The 16,264-nt window shown below is 38.4% G+C and overlaps 1 protein-coding gene across 1 annotated transcript in view; it reads right to left on the reverse strand.

Moving 5' to 3' along the window:
* The window catches only part of LOC115113847 (CUB and sushi domain-containing protein 1-like), a 494,033-nt gene that overhangs the window by 268,899 nt on the left and 208,870 nt on the right, over positions 1-16,264 (reverse strand). Inside the window, exon 3 of the mRNA XM_029641828.2 lies at positions 10,552-10,664. Within this exon, the coding sequence (XP_029497688.2) occupies positions 10,552-10,664 (113 nt within the window). The remainder of the gene's footprint in view (positions 1-10,551; positions 10,665-16,264) is intronic.

A 16,264-nucleotide genomic window follows, 5' to 3' on the forward strand; every position in this document is an offset into this window, starting at 1 on the left:
GGGTGTTTAGGTCAAACTTTCTTGCATCTTATTTACTAGACCTGTCAGATAAAAGCAATGGGTTTTTAATTATTTAAGAACATCATGACTTTAAGATATTAGCATAAGTGTAAGATATTAGCTTCCATTAATTTTCTCTCTTAGTTTTAAAGATGCTGTGGGTCAATGGTGGTCAAACAATTTAACTGATTTTGTAAGAATTATAAGCTTAATTAATTCCTTAAAAGGGTAATAGAATTACTCACCAGACAGCAAGATTGGTATGTGTTTGGTGATTGATTGAATAAGGCCAAAGTATATTCTTTACTTTTTACAGCTGAATACTTGCTGTTCATTTTTGTTACTATTATTAATAAGCCCATGACTACATAAATGAGAGTATAACAAAGAGTATGACTATGTGATATTATGTACTTTTTGGAGAGTGCCTCAGACTATGAAGACAGTCATGCCATATTGCAGAGAAATATGTTTTACCAGATGTCAGGAATTTTAGATGTGCCACTGAGCCTGCACAATAATTGGCACAATCTTGTTTTAACCAACACTGCACTGTACAGTATGTACTGTGTGTGACAATGTTGATCCAATCCTGCTTTAACTCACAATAGAAAGTAAAAATGTTGTTCATGTGGGAGGAAATTATGGAAAATAATATCCCATTAGGATAATCCTCCCACCTTCTGCCAGAAATGCACTTAAAAATGTTTTTAACAACTGTAGGGTATCTTATTTTATCCTCATTGGGGACACCTTACATGATTCAAACATCAATTGTCCATTATTTTTAAGCTAATATTATTGAAAATAGTAAGAAGTGATACAGAATCAATGTTTATAAGTAGCCTGCAGGCCTGGACAAATTATATTTTCAAAATAAAATGGCAAAACATATTGAGCTCCTTTTTGTGGGCCTTCAGAAACATTCCACAACATGTGTCTCTTGACTACTGATTAGGTAATCAACACATAAATAATCCTGAAGGTTATGACAAGAGTCAAGAATTCAGCATAGCACAGTGTAGATTTCACATGTTGGCTATAATTGTAGAGAGGCCGCCCAGCAGACAGAGGGGGGATCGCTTTTAGACTGTGGATCCCACACTGCTTAGCATACATTAGCTCACGACTGTAACAGAGTAAAGGTTCTGTAATTAAGAAGAAGTTAAAGGTCCAACGCAGCCATTTATATCAAACCATTTCTGGGTAACAATTAAGTACCTTAATATGATTGTTTTCAATTAAAATAGCAAAGAGCAATTTCTCAAGCAAGACTTTTGCTAAGACTGTCTGGGAGTAGTCTGACTGGGGAGGGGAAAACTGAAAACTAGCTGTTATTGGCAGAAAGGTTTGGAACTCTCTTTCTCATTTGTCTATTAACTAATTTACCGCCTGATGATGTCACCAGGCAGGCCAAAACTCCATCCCACACAAACAGGCTGAAATTCAGGCAGTCTTTTCAAATAGGTCTTACAGTCCACTAAAATATAATTTTCATAATTTTCACAATTTCACAGTATTATTCCAACCTCACATTGTAGAAATACAAAGCACAAGATAAGCACGTTTTTGACTGTACTGGACCTTTAATGCATTTCACATACTGTATGCCAGCACATGGTTACTGAATAAGAAAACACATTTCTGGTACAGTGAGTGGCTTGTTAATGTATGAATTCAGAAGCATGATAGGAGTATTGAAATAAGAAGTAGACGATAAGTGCCAATACACTCAAACTTCTTTCAGTCGTTTATCAAACGTTTCTAGTCTATATTTTAAGTTGATCAATGTCCTCAATTCCTCATATTTTATACAGTATACCCTCTCCATACTATTTATTTGTTGATGAGACATGAATCACTCCAGTAAACAATACTATACAGTATATACCATTAAATGTGTCACAGGCTGTGTTAATAAGCTGTGGAAATTATTTTGACAAAGACTAAGCAAGACAGATTGCATTACGAGTGGAAACAACAACCCTGATACCTGGCAACTAGACTGGGTTTGCAGGTTGGCTTTCCTCATGAGGAATCATATGGATTGACTGTTGTCATGACGTTGCCCTGTTGGTGAGGTTTATGACCCCCATAAATACATTTCCCCCTTTCCTCTCTCTCTACTCTACAGATTTGACCCTTGGAAAGCCCTTTGTTAACATAGAGAGAGTATGGTAACATCAAAAGGGTGGGGAAAGGAACCATATTTCGGTAATCCAACCAGCTGAAAATATTAATTGGTACTTAAAGAATATGATGTCAGATCAGTTGTCGTCTGAGACATTCTGAGACATTATTACTGATGATAGGATGACACAAATCAGATTCACATGGAATTGTTGTGAAATTTTAAATGTTAAATATGCAATGTTTAAATATGAAACTATTTGTGAAAAGATTAAATGTAATTTTAACTTCTAAATGAGAGAATTGGTTTTCAGAAGTGAACTAGGCTCAACTCAGTGGCCCCACTCAAGTGAACAGACATTGGTTGTGAACTATGAAACATGCCCTTCTCTTCCCTACTACAAAATACCCTTTCGCATTGTGTTCCCAAGGACGTGAGGACTGCTGTCCATACGTTAAAAGGGCTAATATCAACTACAGAACTAAGCCAGCCTCAGCGTGAGCTCTGGTTGCAAACGGTTGAATGACAATAACCTAAAGAAATTAGCATTGTGTTCCCGGTGACGTGAGAACTGCTGTCCATACGTTAAAAAGGGCTAATATCAACTACAGAACTAAGCCAGCCTCAGCGTGAGCTCTGGTTGCAAACGGTTGAATGACAATAACCTAAAGAAATTAGCATTGTGTTCCCGGTGATGTGAGAACTGTTGTCCATACGTTAAAAAGGGCGAATATCAACGTGGAGGTTACAATCGACACGCCGGAAGGATGAATTTCGACTATACCAGCCATAATATAGCATGAGCGTATATAACCTGGTATGAACTTTGAACTCTTGTTCACTAAAGAAGTGATACCGCCTAGCCGTTGAGGTAGCAGCAGCAGCTGTAAATGTGGGCTAGGAAAGGACGGACAAAGTATCTATTCTACCACAAAATGACGGTACTACAACGTATCCACTTTACCACCAGACATTCTTCAGAGGACAAGAGATCCCTGCTGGGCAACCCAGCCTTCCATCTACGACCAATCTAACGAATACACTCAGAGTAAATATTTCTTGCATTTTCCTTTTCCAAATGGCCGGTTATTTAGAATGCATAAGATTCTGTATTTACGATAGCATAGCTTCACGAGGTCCGATAGCAACCCAAACATTTTGTTCCTCAGTCTTCCCGTGTTTTCATTCAAACCCAACCCCCTTTCTTTGTGTAACCACCCGTCATATCGGTTCCGTCCACCAGGGACGTTTTCTTGTATGACATAATTACTAATCAATTTATGATCCATCCGGTGTATATGTAATTCTGTGTGATTATTTAGGAATTTAGTAAATAAATAATTAAACCAAATTTTGTATTGCTGCCTTGTCTATTTTCCTGGTTTTGTCCTTTCTGCCTGCCCTGACCCTGCCTGCCGTCCTGTACCATTGCCCTCTACTCTGGACAACCGACCTCTGCCTGCCCTGACCCTGACTGCCGTCTGGTACCTTTGCCCCACTACTCTGGATTACCGACCTCTGCCTGACCTGACCCTGAGCCTGCCTGCCATCCTGTGCCTTTGCCTGCCTGTGTTCGAATTAATAAACTTTTGTTCTTTCGACATTGTCTGCACCTGGCTCTTATCTTCAAACGTGATAAAGGGATTATAGAGGTCACAGTTTGAACATGAAGGACAAAAAAATATACACTCATATAACATTGTTTCGTTTCATTAAATGTTTCTGCGTTTTCTCTGTAAGCACTGTATCAATTGATGGGGGCACTGTAGTGCCATATGTTTGTTATTCCTTGATAAAGGGCCATGATTCAAGGACTCCATCCAGCTACCCTGCCAGTTCAGGTCTCTGAGATCTGGACAGCGTAAGAGACCATAGACCTTTGACATGTATAGATTAACTGAAAATAAATTGGATACACATTTAACTGGAAAACAATATATTTTCAAATTGGCCAAAAGCAGCCTTATACCTTAACAGTGACACTGGCCTTAAGTTTCTGGTCATTTCATTTCTAATTCACATCAACTTCTCAAGTTAAAAAGTTGGAGCCATTTGAATGAGTCAGCAGAAAATAGTTCAGTTACAGTTTCAAGGAGGCGTCCCTCTCTTTTTTTTATGCAAAGTGCTGCTTCAATCTACTTTTCTATTTTTTACAACGCTTCAGTCTAAAATGTGGACAACGTGTTAGAGCTGTGCTCACAGAGCGGAGCCAAGTCTTCTTTACACCTGCTGAATATGAAATGTCTATGGTCCCAGGCCACTGAGTCTTGAAGGTTTTTACTCTGACCCATGTTGATCTGTCATGGTCTCTACGGATAAGTGAACCAATGAGGGTCACTGTTGAGTGAGCTAGGGAGTAAGACACGTTTTACATTTAACATCTCAGTGTATTCACACAAAGCAGAACACCAGTCTATGAGCTCAGAACTAGAGTGCTTTAATTTCTGCAATTTCGGCAATGGATTTTGTGACATTTACTTGTGTAACAGTGTTGCTTCCATCCTTCTCATTGCCCCAACCTGGGCTCAAACCAGGGAACCTCTGAACACATCAACAACTGCCTCTCATGAAGCACCATTACCTAGCACTCCACAAAAACAACTACTTGAGAGTGAGAGTGAGTGATGTCAGCCATTTCACACCGGTTACACTTGTGTACTTTACATTATTGCAACTTGGAGAGAGACAATCTGAACATAGCCACTACATTATTGGTTATGGTATCAAATGAAAGATCCACAAAGAAGTATATAAATATATATACATGTTGATACAGAACAGAAATGCTTTTTTCGGTTGTTACAAATTGACAAAAGCAGCTCCCTCAGGGTGGTGGCCCAGATAGGAGGATAATCAGAATCAGTGTAAAGGTGCAAGGAGATTTTCAGCAACAACTAAAAACATGAACTCTAAGAGGCATCTTGGATTTGATTGGATATGTAAGGCACTCTGTCTTGGAGTTTGTCCTTGACTGTTGATATAAAGATCTGTCATTAAAACCACAAACATTCAGCGCTGATTGATCTGAATATCAATGTCGATCTCCCCCTCATACTGTAAATACCAATACATTCACACAATCTGAGTGAATGTGTTCATACATTTTACTTTTTAGTTGTGTAAACAGATAAAACTCTCCACATATTGGAAAGTATCTGGGCTATAAGCATTTTGATATAAAACTGACTGGAAGTTATTGACAAACCTAACCCATCTTTACTTGTAAATGTGTGGAATTGTAGATAAACATCGTATGACAAGCTCCAAAGCTGGTGTGTGTGTAACGGTCGTCGTATGAAGGAGAGGACCAAAGCGCAGCGTAGTAAGTGTTCATCTTGATTTTTAAGACGAATAGTGAACACTGAAACTAAAAACAATAAAACGACAAATGAACAGTCCTGAACGGTGAAATAAAACACAGAAAAGAAAATAAACACCCACGAAACACAAGTGGGAAAGGGCTACCTAAGTATGATTCTCAATCAGAGACAACTAATGACACCTGCCTCTGATTGAGAACCATACCAGGCCAAACGCAAACACAACATAGAAAACGGAACATAGACAACCCACCTAACTCATGCCCTGACCATACTAAAACAAAGACATAAATAAAAGAACTAAGGTCAGAACGTGACAGTGTGTTAAATATGCACATGTATCTTCAAGGTATTCAACATAACCGGTGTGCACTTTGCTTTAAATCATTCAAATGACTTCTGTCACATAATTTAGCTTTTCATGTGATTAGCTCACCTCACACTACAGGCCATCCAATATGTCCAAGCCATAATTTTATTGCACAGATGATAGTCTATCATCCTTTGAATGCTCTGCAGCACTTGATTATTGCATCTTGGGCTTTTTTCTATATGAAATATGATTATGGCTCTAAACAAAGCTGTTGCAATATAAACACCCATGAGGAATAGAGTCCCCTATAAGGTACACAACAAATATATGCATCTCAGCACAAATGTAAGCACTATACATACGAGGAAGGAGTAAACATCCTCCAAAAGGAAATAGTGAACAAATTTCCATTTTAATGTCATGGGAAATTCCCTTATATACTGAACAAAAATATAAATGCAACATCCAACAGTTTTCAATTATTTTACTGAGTTACAGTTCATATAAGGAAATAAGTCAATTTAAATAAATTCATTAGGCCCTAATCTATGGATTTCACATGACTGGGAATACAGATATGCATCTGTTGATCACAGATACCTTTAAAAAAAGTAGGGGCGTGGATCAGAAAACCAGTCAGTATCTGGTGTGACCACTATTTTCCTCATGCAGCGCGACACATCTCCTTCGCATAGAGTTGAACAGGTTGTTGATTGTGGCCTGTGGAATGTTGCTGGATATTGGCGGGAACTGTCATACATGTCGATCCAGAGGATTCCAAACATTCTCAATGGGTGACATGTCTGGTGAGTATGCAGGCCATGGAAGAACTGGGACTTTTCAGCTTCTAGGAATTGTGTACAGATCCTTGCGACATGAGGCTGTGCATTATCATGCTGAAAAATAAGTTGAACGCAGCGGATGAATGGCATGACAATGGGCCTCAGGATCTCGTCATGGTATCTCTGTGCTTTCAAATTGCCATCGATAAAATGCTATTATGTTTTTGTCCGTAGCTTATGCCTGCCGATAACATAAGCCCACCACCACGATGGTGCACTCTGTTCACAACTTTGACATCAGCAAACCACTCACCCACACAATGCCTTACATGTGGTCTGCGGTTGTGAGGCCAGTTGGACGTACTGCCAAATCCTGTAAAACAACTTTGGAGGCAGCTTATGGTAGAGAAATTAACATGAAATTCTTTGGCAACAGCTCTGGTGGACAGATATGCTGTCAGCATGCCAATTGCACACTCCCTCAAACCTTGAGAGATCTGTGGCATTGTGTTGTGTGACAAAACTGCAGATTTTACACTGGTATTTTATTGTCCCCATCACAAGGTGCACCTATGTAATGATCGTGCTGTTTAATCTTGGCAAAGGAAAAATGCTCACTGACAGGGATGTAAACACATTTTTGTTTTAGAGAAATAAGCTTTTTGTGCGTATTTAAAACGTCTGGGATCTTTTATTTCAGCTCAAGGAAACATGGGACCAACACTTAACATGTGGTTATATTTCTGCTCTTTGTAGGAACCTGTTGAGAATTAATCCCAAGTGAAAATTGCAGGACTGAAATAATGATTAATACTTAACATGGTGGAATGGGGCAAAGAATGCTGAGTGTTTGACTCTTGTTCAGTGGAATCTGAAACCAACAAAAAAAGATGCGTGATTGTGTACCTAAGCTTAACTGCTGCAGCACATCCCACTTTTTCATGCCTCCAAAATTGCACAGATTTACACACACCACACACCAGTGCATTCACAGGCATACAGTGCTAACTGCAAAGCAACATGATGGTTTGTTAAAGGCTTTACCTTTTGGCAGTGTAACATAAGATAAACACTTTGATACCGCTGTACAATTTTCTTGTCATTTAAATCATGAGCTATATGCATCCTCTGCTGGTTGGTTGTAGTTTCTCTCTTATTTAGTTGTTTTTTATTTCTATTATGTCTCAGATAATATTTCCATCAAATAATATTCAGATATGTCTTACGGTTGATTTTAAAACATCTTCATGTTGCGCTGTGCAAGAAAGTTAAAGATATCCCTTAACAAGAGACTTGAAAGGAATGATTAAAAGTGGCACAGGGATTTAAATCCTTCCAGTGTGCCAACTTTAGTGCTTTGAAGATGGCATCTTGGTGGTTGCAGTTAGTACTATGGGGAGCAATACCTCTAACAAATCGGAAAGAGGCGTTGGTTGTTCATGGGCACTTTCTCTGTACAATCTAGTACAGCTTGTTTCACACCTGGGTGGCTCCCATGCATTTTCTCAAAGTAATGTGTTCAAAGGTCCTTTGAGGAAAGTTACTATTTTTCCATTGATCTAATATGAGAGATGCCACTTCTAAGATGATTGTTGTTACTCTTCTTGGATTGTAATTGAACACACTTTAAGTGTGTGTCCCCATAGAGCCTTACGACTGAAAGGCTGAATAAAATAGCATATTTGCATGCTACCGTAGATCTCTAAAAGATATGTTTCATTGTTTCATAAAACATAGTAGCCCAATTATTTCATATAAAGCTGATTCTTGGCATAAAGCACTATTCTGAATCTTCAAGGCTTGGTTAAATATCGGTTGGACTCTCATCCTACTTTATGGACCAGACTCCATTTGAAGTGTTCACTATATGTTGGAACAGCACCCTGCTGGAGTTGTCCATTATCTGCTGCAGGATTTTGTACTTCTTTTTGTCTTTTTGCACTCATTTAGCTTCATCAACAGTAAATCAATTTGCAAAGATAGCTATTTCTGATTCCTGAGAGCATCTGTGGAGGTAAATACGCTGCTAGGCTATTTATCCATCTCGCACACTGCTGTGCCAATCAAGACAGGCAAATAGATTAGCTACAATTAGTCAAGTGTAATGGCCCATAAATCACAATCTAAGGGCTGCTGGGAAAACCTGCAGGTTGCATAGTTGGATAACATCATATCTCAATCTCAACTACAATAAACTGAAAATGAAAAAAACAATGCTACCAAAGGAAATGTTGTTACCATCAATACTATTAACACTCTAGGGGTCCAGCAACACCCTTCATCATAACAATGGTTGTGACACTTTTATCAATGAAATCCTGGCCTGTATCAAAATTCTCTAAAATCCCAGTCAATTTCATTTAGACTCCAATGGTTACATGAAAATCAATCTTTGTCGGATTAAATGGAGCCCATTCAGACAACCAGACAAAGCACCCTTATTAAACGCCATTACCCTAATGGATTAGCTATTCATGTTCTGAGAGGCCAGCCACTAATGCATAATAAAAGAAGATGTGACATTTTCCTAGAATGCAAAAGTGACAATTCTTCTTCTATGTGGATAAATAAAACACATGTAGAGAGAACGCAATATAACGCAATATTGCCAACCTTATTCATGCTGTAACATACAACATACAGTAGCTGTAGTTAATTCTGAGGCAGTGGTTAGTACTAAGATATCAGTAGTCCGTGCTAAGATATCAGGAAAAAGTGTTCTGATACAGCCAACATTAGATAAGCCCATCATTGTTCATTCTTTCTTATCACTCAAATCAAGAACTTGCTCACGCTACACACAATAAACCATTGTCCTTAAAAGGAATTGTCACAACCAGGAACAAGTGTTGTTGCCAAATGAGACTGATATTGCATTAGAAAACATTTAGGGAATTGAGTTTTGGTATCCCCTCACAACCCTGTAGCACTAACACAACTCTGAATCACAAGGGATGTAAATGTTCCGGGGAAAAAAAACAAAGAAAAAAAGCACGCTTATCTTTAGAAAGGTTTACGAGCAAAGTGCCATGCTCGTGCATCATTCATAGCCTAGGCCCCAGTGTCTCAAGAGAGCTCATGAAGTTTGCTACAGTGTATGCCATCCTGAGAGATGTTTCCGACAAGGGGGGCGAGTTGAGACTCCAGTGATATTTAGACTTCATGGAAAATAAATGACATGTAGTATTGTCCTGGCTGGGTCAAAGTGATTTGTGCTGTTTACTTTATAAAACACACTATACGGTTTTGTAATGACCCTAGTTTGATACAGTTGACCTGAACTCCCTCGAAATGCCACAGCTATCAACCACAGGTTTAATAATGCAAATAATGCCAAAATAACGTAAATGGGAACATGTACTAAGCAGATAAAAACTACAGCAGTAGCCTCATCTCTCTGCACACAGCTTAAACAGTAACCAATTGAGGTCCTGAAGAGGTCCATGTTAAAGGAAAACTCCACCCAAGAACTATCTTTGTTTTTTTGTTTCATTAGTCCATTGTCCGTTGATATAGTCCCAAAATGTTTTGCGTGTCAACAATCAAGTTTTAAAGATACATAACTTTCAAAATAAAGAAATACAACCGTTATGATGCGGTATGCTAAATGTATCATACCGGCTGTAAAAACAAATACCAAAGATCGTTTTGGGGTGGAATTGTCCTTTAAGTGAAATCTACTTAGCAGTGTTTATTCATATGAAATATAATATGCAGAATTTCAGACACATTCATGAATTACCCTATAATACAAAAATAACAGTTGTTTATATTTAATATTGAGAATTTGTGGCCCATGAGGGAATCAAACAAACTACTCTGGTGATGCAAGTACAATCCTCTGTCAACTTAACCAATGAAATCAATATATAGTAGAGAAAGAAGTCAATAGTGAGACCATTCCCATTTTGGCAACACAAATATGTTCAGTATTTTTAAACCCTATAATACATCAATCCAGACAGGCTTTTAATTGGAGAAACATGCAATAATAATAGGTCTCACCTTCATAAATTGCTTTAAATCCTTGTGCACTCACAGCAAAATCTGTTGTGAACCAAAGGGCCATTATTGACCCTGTGCTCACAATAGGCGACGGCAACATGAAGCCAGATAACCTGCGAAAAGAGAGAAATGTTACATAACATCTAGTCATTGTTATCAAATATTTAAGTACTTCACATTATTGTTAGTGGCCCCAGTTTTGTACTGTGCTTTTGTCTCAGATTTGAAGTTTTCAGAGAAAGGACGTAAAAGTAAAATGCTTTACACCCAGCAGAAAAGGAAATGACATCAGGCACACAATAACAAGCATGGCAAGGAACAAGAACAGAAGGACCATAGCATTGCTAGACTGCCTCAAGGACCCAGGAACAAAGAACCAGGGTATGCCTTCACTAGGATCTAATGCTAACACATTCTGGTGTCAGAGCACATAGATAAGATAGTGTCACATGGACAGAGTGCAGCTCACAGAAACAGTGCAGATGTGACATAGAAATAAACCCTACTGATTTTCCCTGTACGTCTACATCGCTAGTGTCCACATTCAATTATAGATAAAGCTCTCCAAAATGTGTATCGCTGTGTGATGTGCACTCACAACTTTCTATTTCCTAAAGCCAGTTCAGACTGACCAGATTCTACTGCCAAAATGTCAGTCCATTAGGTGTGAATGCTAAACCAGAGTCGGGCAGCATCTTGTTGACCTGTTAATGCACAAGACAATCAGAGCATGAGGCTGCCAAAGACAAGTAAAGTGAATGTTCTGTAGCTAATGTCGATATTTTCTAATGTAGCTAAATTCTAACATTCAAAAAAATGTTACTGAACAGAGTACCAAACAAATGCATAATATTTACTGGATAATAAAGGCATTATAGTTCATTTGTTACAATAGCGTTTAGGTACAAACACCTAGTAACCAATATTATGAATATTAATATCAATATTTTGCCATTAAACAAGCTAGTTAGCCAAACTAGTTAGCCTATAATATTGTTTCAACTCATCAAGCCAAGAGTTGTAAAGTCTGTAAAAAAACAAAAATTGTAATAAACCACTGATCCATTAGGTCTATCCAATAATAATTTCAAGAACCAAAAAAGGGTTCTACCTGGAACCAAAAACTGTTATCCTATTTTCTAAGAATGTAGGAAATATCTATAGTAAGCGTTTGATTTCAGTGACTAATATGATTCATATCAGCCTTTAGTAATGGTGTCATTGAGAAAGGATTAAAAGCCTCCTTCTTGGTTTCTCCTATGGGGAGATAGCACCTATTTTTCTAAGAGTGTAGCCACCAATATCATTCCTATACAGTACTGCTACTGGAGCATGTTCCCAGAATGATGTATGCGCTTCTTGTTTGCAGTAGAGTATCTATCTGCCTGGCAGGTCTTTAATCAATCATTCATTTTATGTCCAGTGATTTTCCCACTTACTTTTGTTCAACAAGCCATTTTGTGTTAATTTAATTTCAAACTTGAGCAGCGTGTGAATCTTTCATTCTGTGTTGGTACAGGAGACAACTGCACTGAATAATTTATTTCGCCCCACCCTCCACACACACACATACACACACACACCTATTTTTATCCAGTGGATGAAGTGGCTTGCTTGAGCACAAAAACAAATAACTGCCGCTGTAATGTTTACCACTAATAGTTTGATTCACTCACCTGTGAGAGATATTGTATTTTTTCCACAACTAAAAAAAATGGTATACCCTCAGTGTATTATTACTGTTAGCTTCTGTTAGCTCACCAATAGCTGTCCACACACTGGGTATTACAGAGTAAAATAGATTGTCAGGATATATGTCATAATCTCGTAAATGCCACGCTAATTAATATACACTATGCAGCGAGCCACCTATTCTTCATGGGCCTGTCACTAATCCAAACGATCTACCTAATCCAGACACAGGTGTCAGCGCAGAAACATGTTTCAAGCATATGCACATGGAGGACAGATGACCAACATGGCCTAAAGAAACAAAGGTGCTAAACTGTTTACACTGAGGATGATTGTGTGGACATTTGAGATGTCCCTGTGAAAACCTCTGGCAATAACATTGGTTTCAGTCAGCTTTCATGCTATTGTATATTAAGGCTATTATTACCTTATCTATGTATAATCCACAGAAAATATCTGTGTATTCTGCCACCAATATATGTATGTCCTTATGTTATATTGACAACACTATAGTAGAAAAGGCCCATGGAGTTGGAGGAAGAATCCTTTAATTTATGGCCAGTTGCTCAGCTGGGCCAAGGGCACTTTAATTAGGTCAGGTGGAAAAGTCCGACAGATCTCAACTCATTAAAAGGAGGAAATCGCCATCGCCCGATCTCGCTGCTTTCTCTTCCTTAACTCCGTTTAATCCAGAAGTTCTGTGCGTCCATGAATCCACCGAATCTGTTACCTATCATCTGAACTATCTGTTGCGATCGGGAGAGCGGGCCATCATTTATTGCTTATAGTTATTACTGCGGAGCGCGGCTTGGAGCGCACGCTTCAAACCTATTATGTAATGTAAATGGTCAATGATCACGGCCCTACAGATAGATCATCACAGGCCAATTATGCCATCGATATATGGTTAATATGTAATGAAATTACATGTACATATGAAGACAAACTTGAAAGGGTAAAATATGAAATGTCATTGTTTGCTGAACTGATCCATTCTGATATCAAACTGATGGAGATTATAGATTGAATAACCGATCACTGATTGAATTATTTGTATTAGTCTTCTCATGATTATGATGAATAGTTACGAGCCTAAATGATTCAAGGATGATTCATTCCTATTGACTTCTTATTGAACTGAATTACCTAATTATGTTAATAATGAATTATTGTTATGATTTGATCTTTGTGATTATGAATTTGATTGGATACATGTTATTCTGTTTCCTTTGTTATGCAGCACAGACTACCCAGTAAATATACCACTTTATGGTTAAAGGAATTCCTGCCGCAGTCTCATCCATTCCTCTGTCACCTGACCCGTGGCCACCTGTTCACCTTCACTGTCAGTCATCCTACCTGTCCAGCTACCCACACAGATTCCACTAATCTTTCAACTATTGCTTAAAATAAAGGGATACAACCCTAAACAGCTTCAACTTCCCGAAACACCATCTTAAATGCACCCTTTGTTCAATGATAATGGGCTCCTTATCCTTGCTTGACATTTAATTATTGTGTGGTTTAACTCTCAGTTCCTCTTGGAAAATCACTTGGAAAGTTGTCTAAGAGTCAAAACGTATGAAATAAGTGGTTTCTCCGTCACCTCAAAGACGAGACCCTTGAGTAAATGCAGCTCTTGTTCACAGATGAAAACTCCTGATTAGCAGCTGCACTGACAACAGCTCTGAAAACAGAATTCCTTTTGGCACTGCCATGGCCACATCACCATACATTGGAAGCACACAATTAATTAGACGGTGATTGTTGTTATATTGATAATCCCTGAATAAACACACCGGAACTGAGGACTAGAAGGAAATAATATTCAGGTTATTCTCTTTAGTTTTTCAATCAGTTAAAATGGAGAAGGGGAATAGTGAGAAAAAAAACAGAGTAATGACAATAGCAAGACTAATGCCAGGGTCTGGTCACAGAGACTGTATTAGTGGTTAGTGTTCAACCGTTACTCAATTTCAAATGGAAGAGTGGCAAGTTGCAAACAATGTGAGGGTTTTCTCAGAATCAACAGACAGTTATGGGTGTGAGGACTTAGATTCATGTTGGCAGCTTTTAGCTCTTGGGGAATAACTTAGCCATCAAGGACAAAAACCAAGTACAACAAATACATTGCTAACATTCACAAAGGGCTAATTGACCTGTCTGAAAGGAATTCTTAGAGCCTGGATACTGTACAGCACGGCTAACTAATGTGTATACATACCATTGTTGACCAATACCATTGTTGGATAAATTGTGTTAATAAATACAACCATCTTTATGGCTAGGATTTGAACTTTGGCTTCTAATTCGTGAGTTTGGGACTTTTTGAGTGCATGAATGTTTGCAGTTTGCAAAGAGATGCCTGATTGGTGTTGAAAAATCATATTGTCAGTAAGTTCCCAGACCAGTCAGAGGCTTTTATTAGAGTCCATAACAGAGCTAGGCTGTGGAGTTGTTATGATGCTGCTACTCTTTCAAGGGTGTCAGCACAGTGTGCATTAGCTCAGAGAGAACATGGGACTTAGCTCCATTTCCAATGACTCCAAGGTCTTTGGAGTAACTGTAGGCCTATCTGTTTACTGACAGACGATTCATCCAGAAGTCCAAAGATCATACATCCTGGCTTTTCTCTATAGGTTCAGATTTTTGAGCTGAATAAAAAAGAAATGACTAGGAAAAGTAACTAAGTGATCACTTAGTCATAAAGACAATTGTGTCCAATTACTTTCTTAGAATGCCCTCCCTTTTTAATTTGCTTGATCTGGAGCTTAATTGCAATGTACCTCAATGGACTCCAAGCAAAAGAACAACGCTTTGGGAATAAAGGCAGTAAGCTCTGCCATTATATTCTGAGATGAGGGTTCCTGGAAATGAGAGATGTGGACATAATTTCACTGGTGAACACTGATTGTAAGATTAGGTGAGCTGATCTTTGAATGTCTGCCTTACAAGTCATCAATGGGGCCAGTGTGCACCCATACAAAGCTTCCATCAGTTTAGTTAAGAGAGATCTCATGTTCGTGGTTGGGTGTATGTGCAGATTGATTCAGTGCATGTGCTCATTTGCATGCACAGTTGATTGCGTTACTGTTCGACTATGAATCCAGTCTGGCTAGTGATGAGACTTAGCCTAAGAGCCACGTAACTACAGGGGTATACTACACCACCACAGCCAAAGTAAAAAATACACATATCGAGAGAAACAGGGGAAAGGAAGTGTTGATTCTGTCTGTTATTGACAATAGGTCAGTCTGTCACACAACTTGTCCAATGAGACCAACCACTGCACTCGTCTGCTACTGATTCTTATCAAGACGCAATTGTACATTTGGGAAGGAAGTGCTCTTTCACACCGAGAAAGGGTGATTGATTGTTGAAAGATTGTTCAAGTAGCTTACTGTGAGGAACTATAGTTTTAATATATTATCATTCGCAATGGACTTTAAAAAAGTACTTTCCTATATTTCCACGCAGCAGGCCATGTAGTTATGCATGCTCAGGTGTGCACGCTCTCTCAACTTACATTCATATCTATTTTAATAAATCCATTGAATACACCATCACAAAGAAATCCATTATTAATTTGTTTTAGGCAGGTCCAAATAAAACATACGTTTAATTATGTTACTGGTCTGTGCAGCCTACTGTATACGGCTGCGCCATGCACATTAAATCAATAGTTATTTTGTTCATTAAACAGACAAGACACATTTTGGCTACCCTGATCACAGTCAACGCATGTATTTTATAGTAGGCTAAGAATATAATGAAATATAACTACAATTAACATATAAAAAGTTATATTTTGAAACTGAGCAGGTGTGGTGTCTTACATTGAGAGCATCTTCATCATGATACCAATGGAAAATAATAGCATTATATATTTTCTCGAGCATGTGAGTCTCATGCTCATATTTCACAACCTTCGCAGGCTTTTGGAGTTGCCTTTACTCGACAAGATGGTGGGCATCCAATGCATATGGCTCTGGTAAATTTTTCAAATGGCCGGTAAACTAAA

Source organism: Oncorhynchus nerka, linkage group LG28, assembly GCF_034236695.1.
Source record: "Oncorhynchus nerka isolate Pitt River linkage group LG28, Oner_Uvic_2.0, whole genome shotgun sequence".
Classification (NCBI taxonomy): Eukaryota; Metazoa; Chordata; class Actinopteri; order Salmoniformes; family Salmonidae; genus Oncorhynchus; species Oncorhynchus nerka.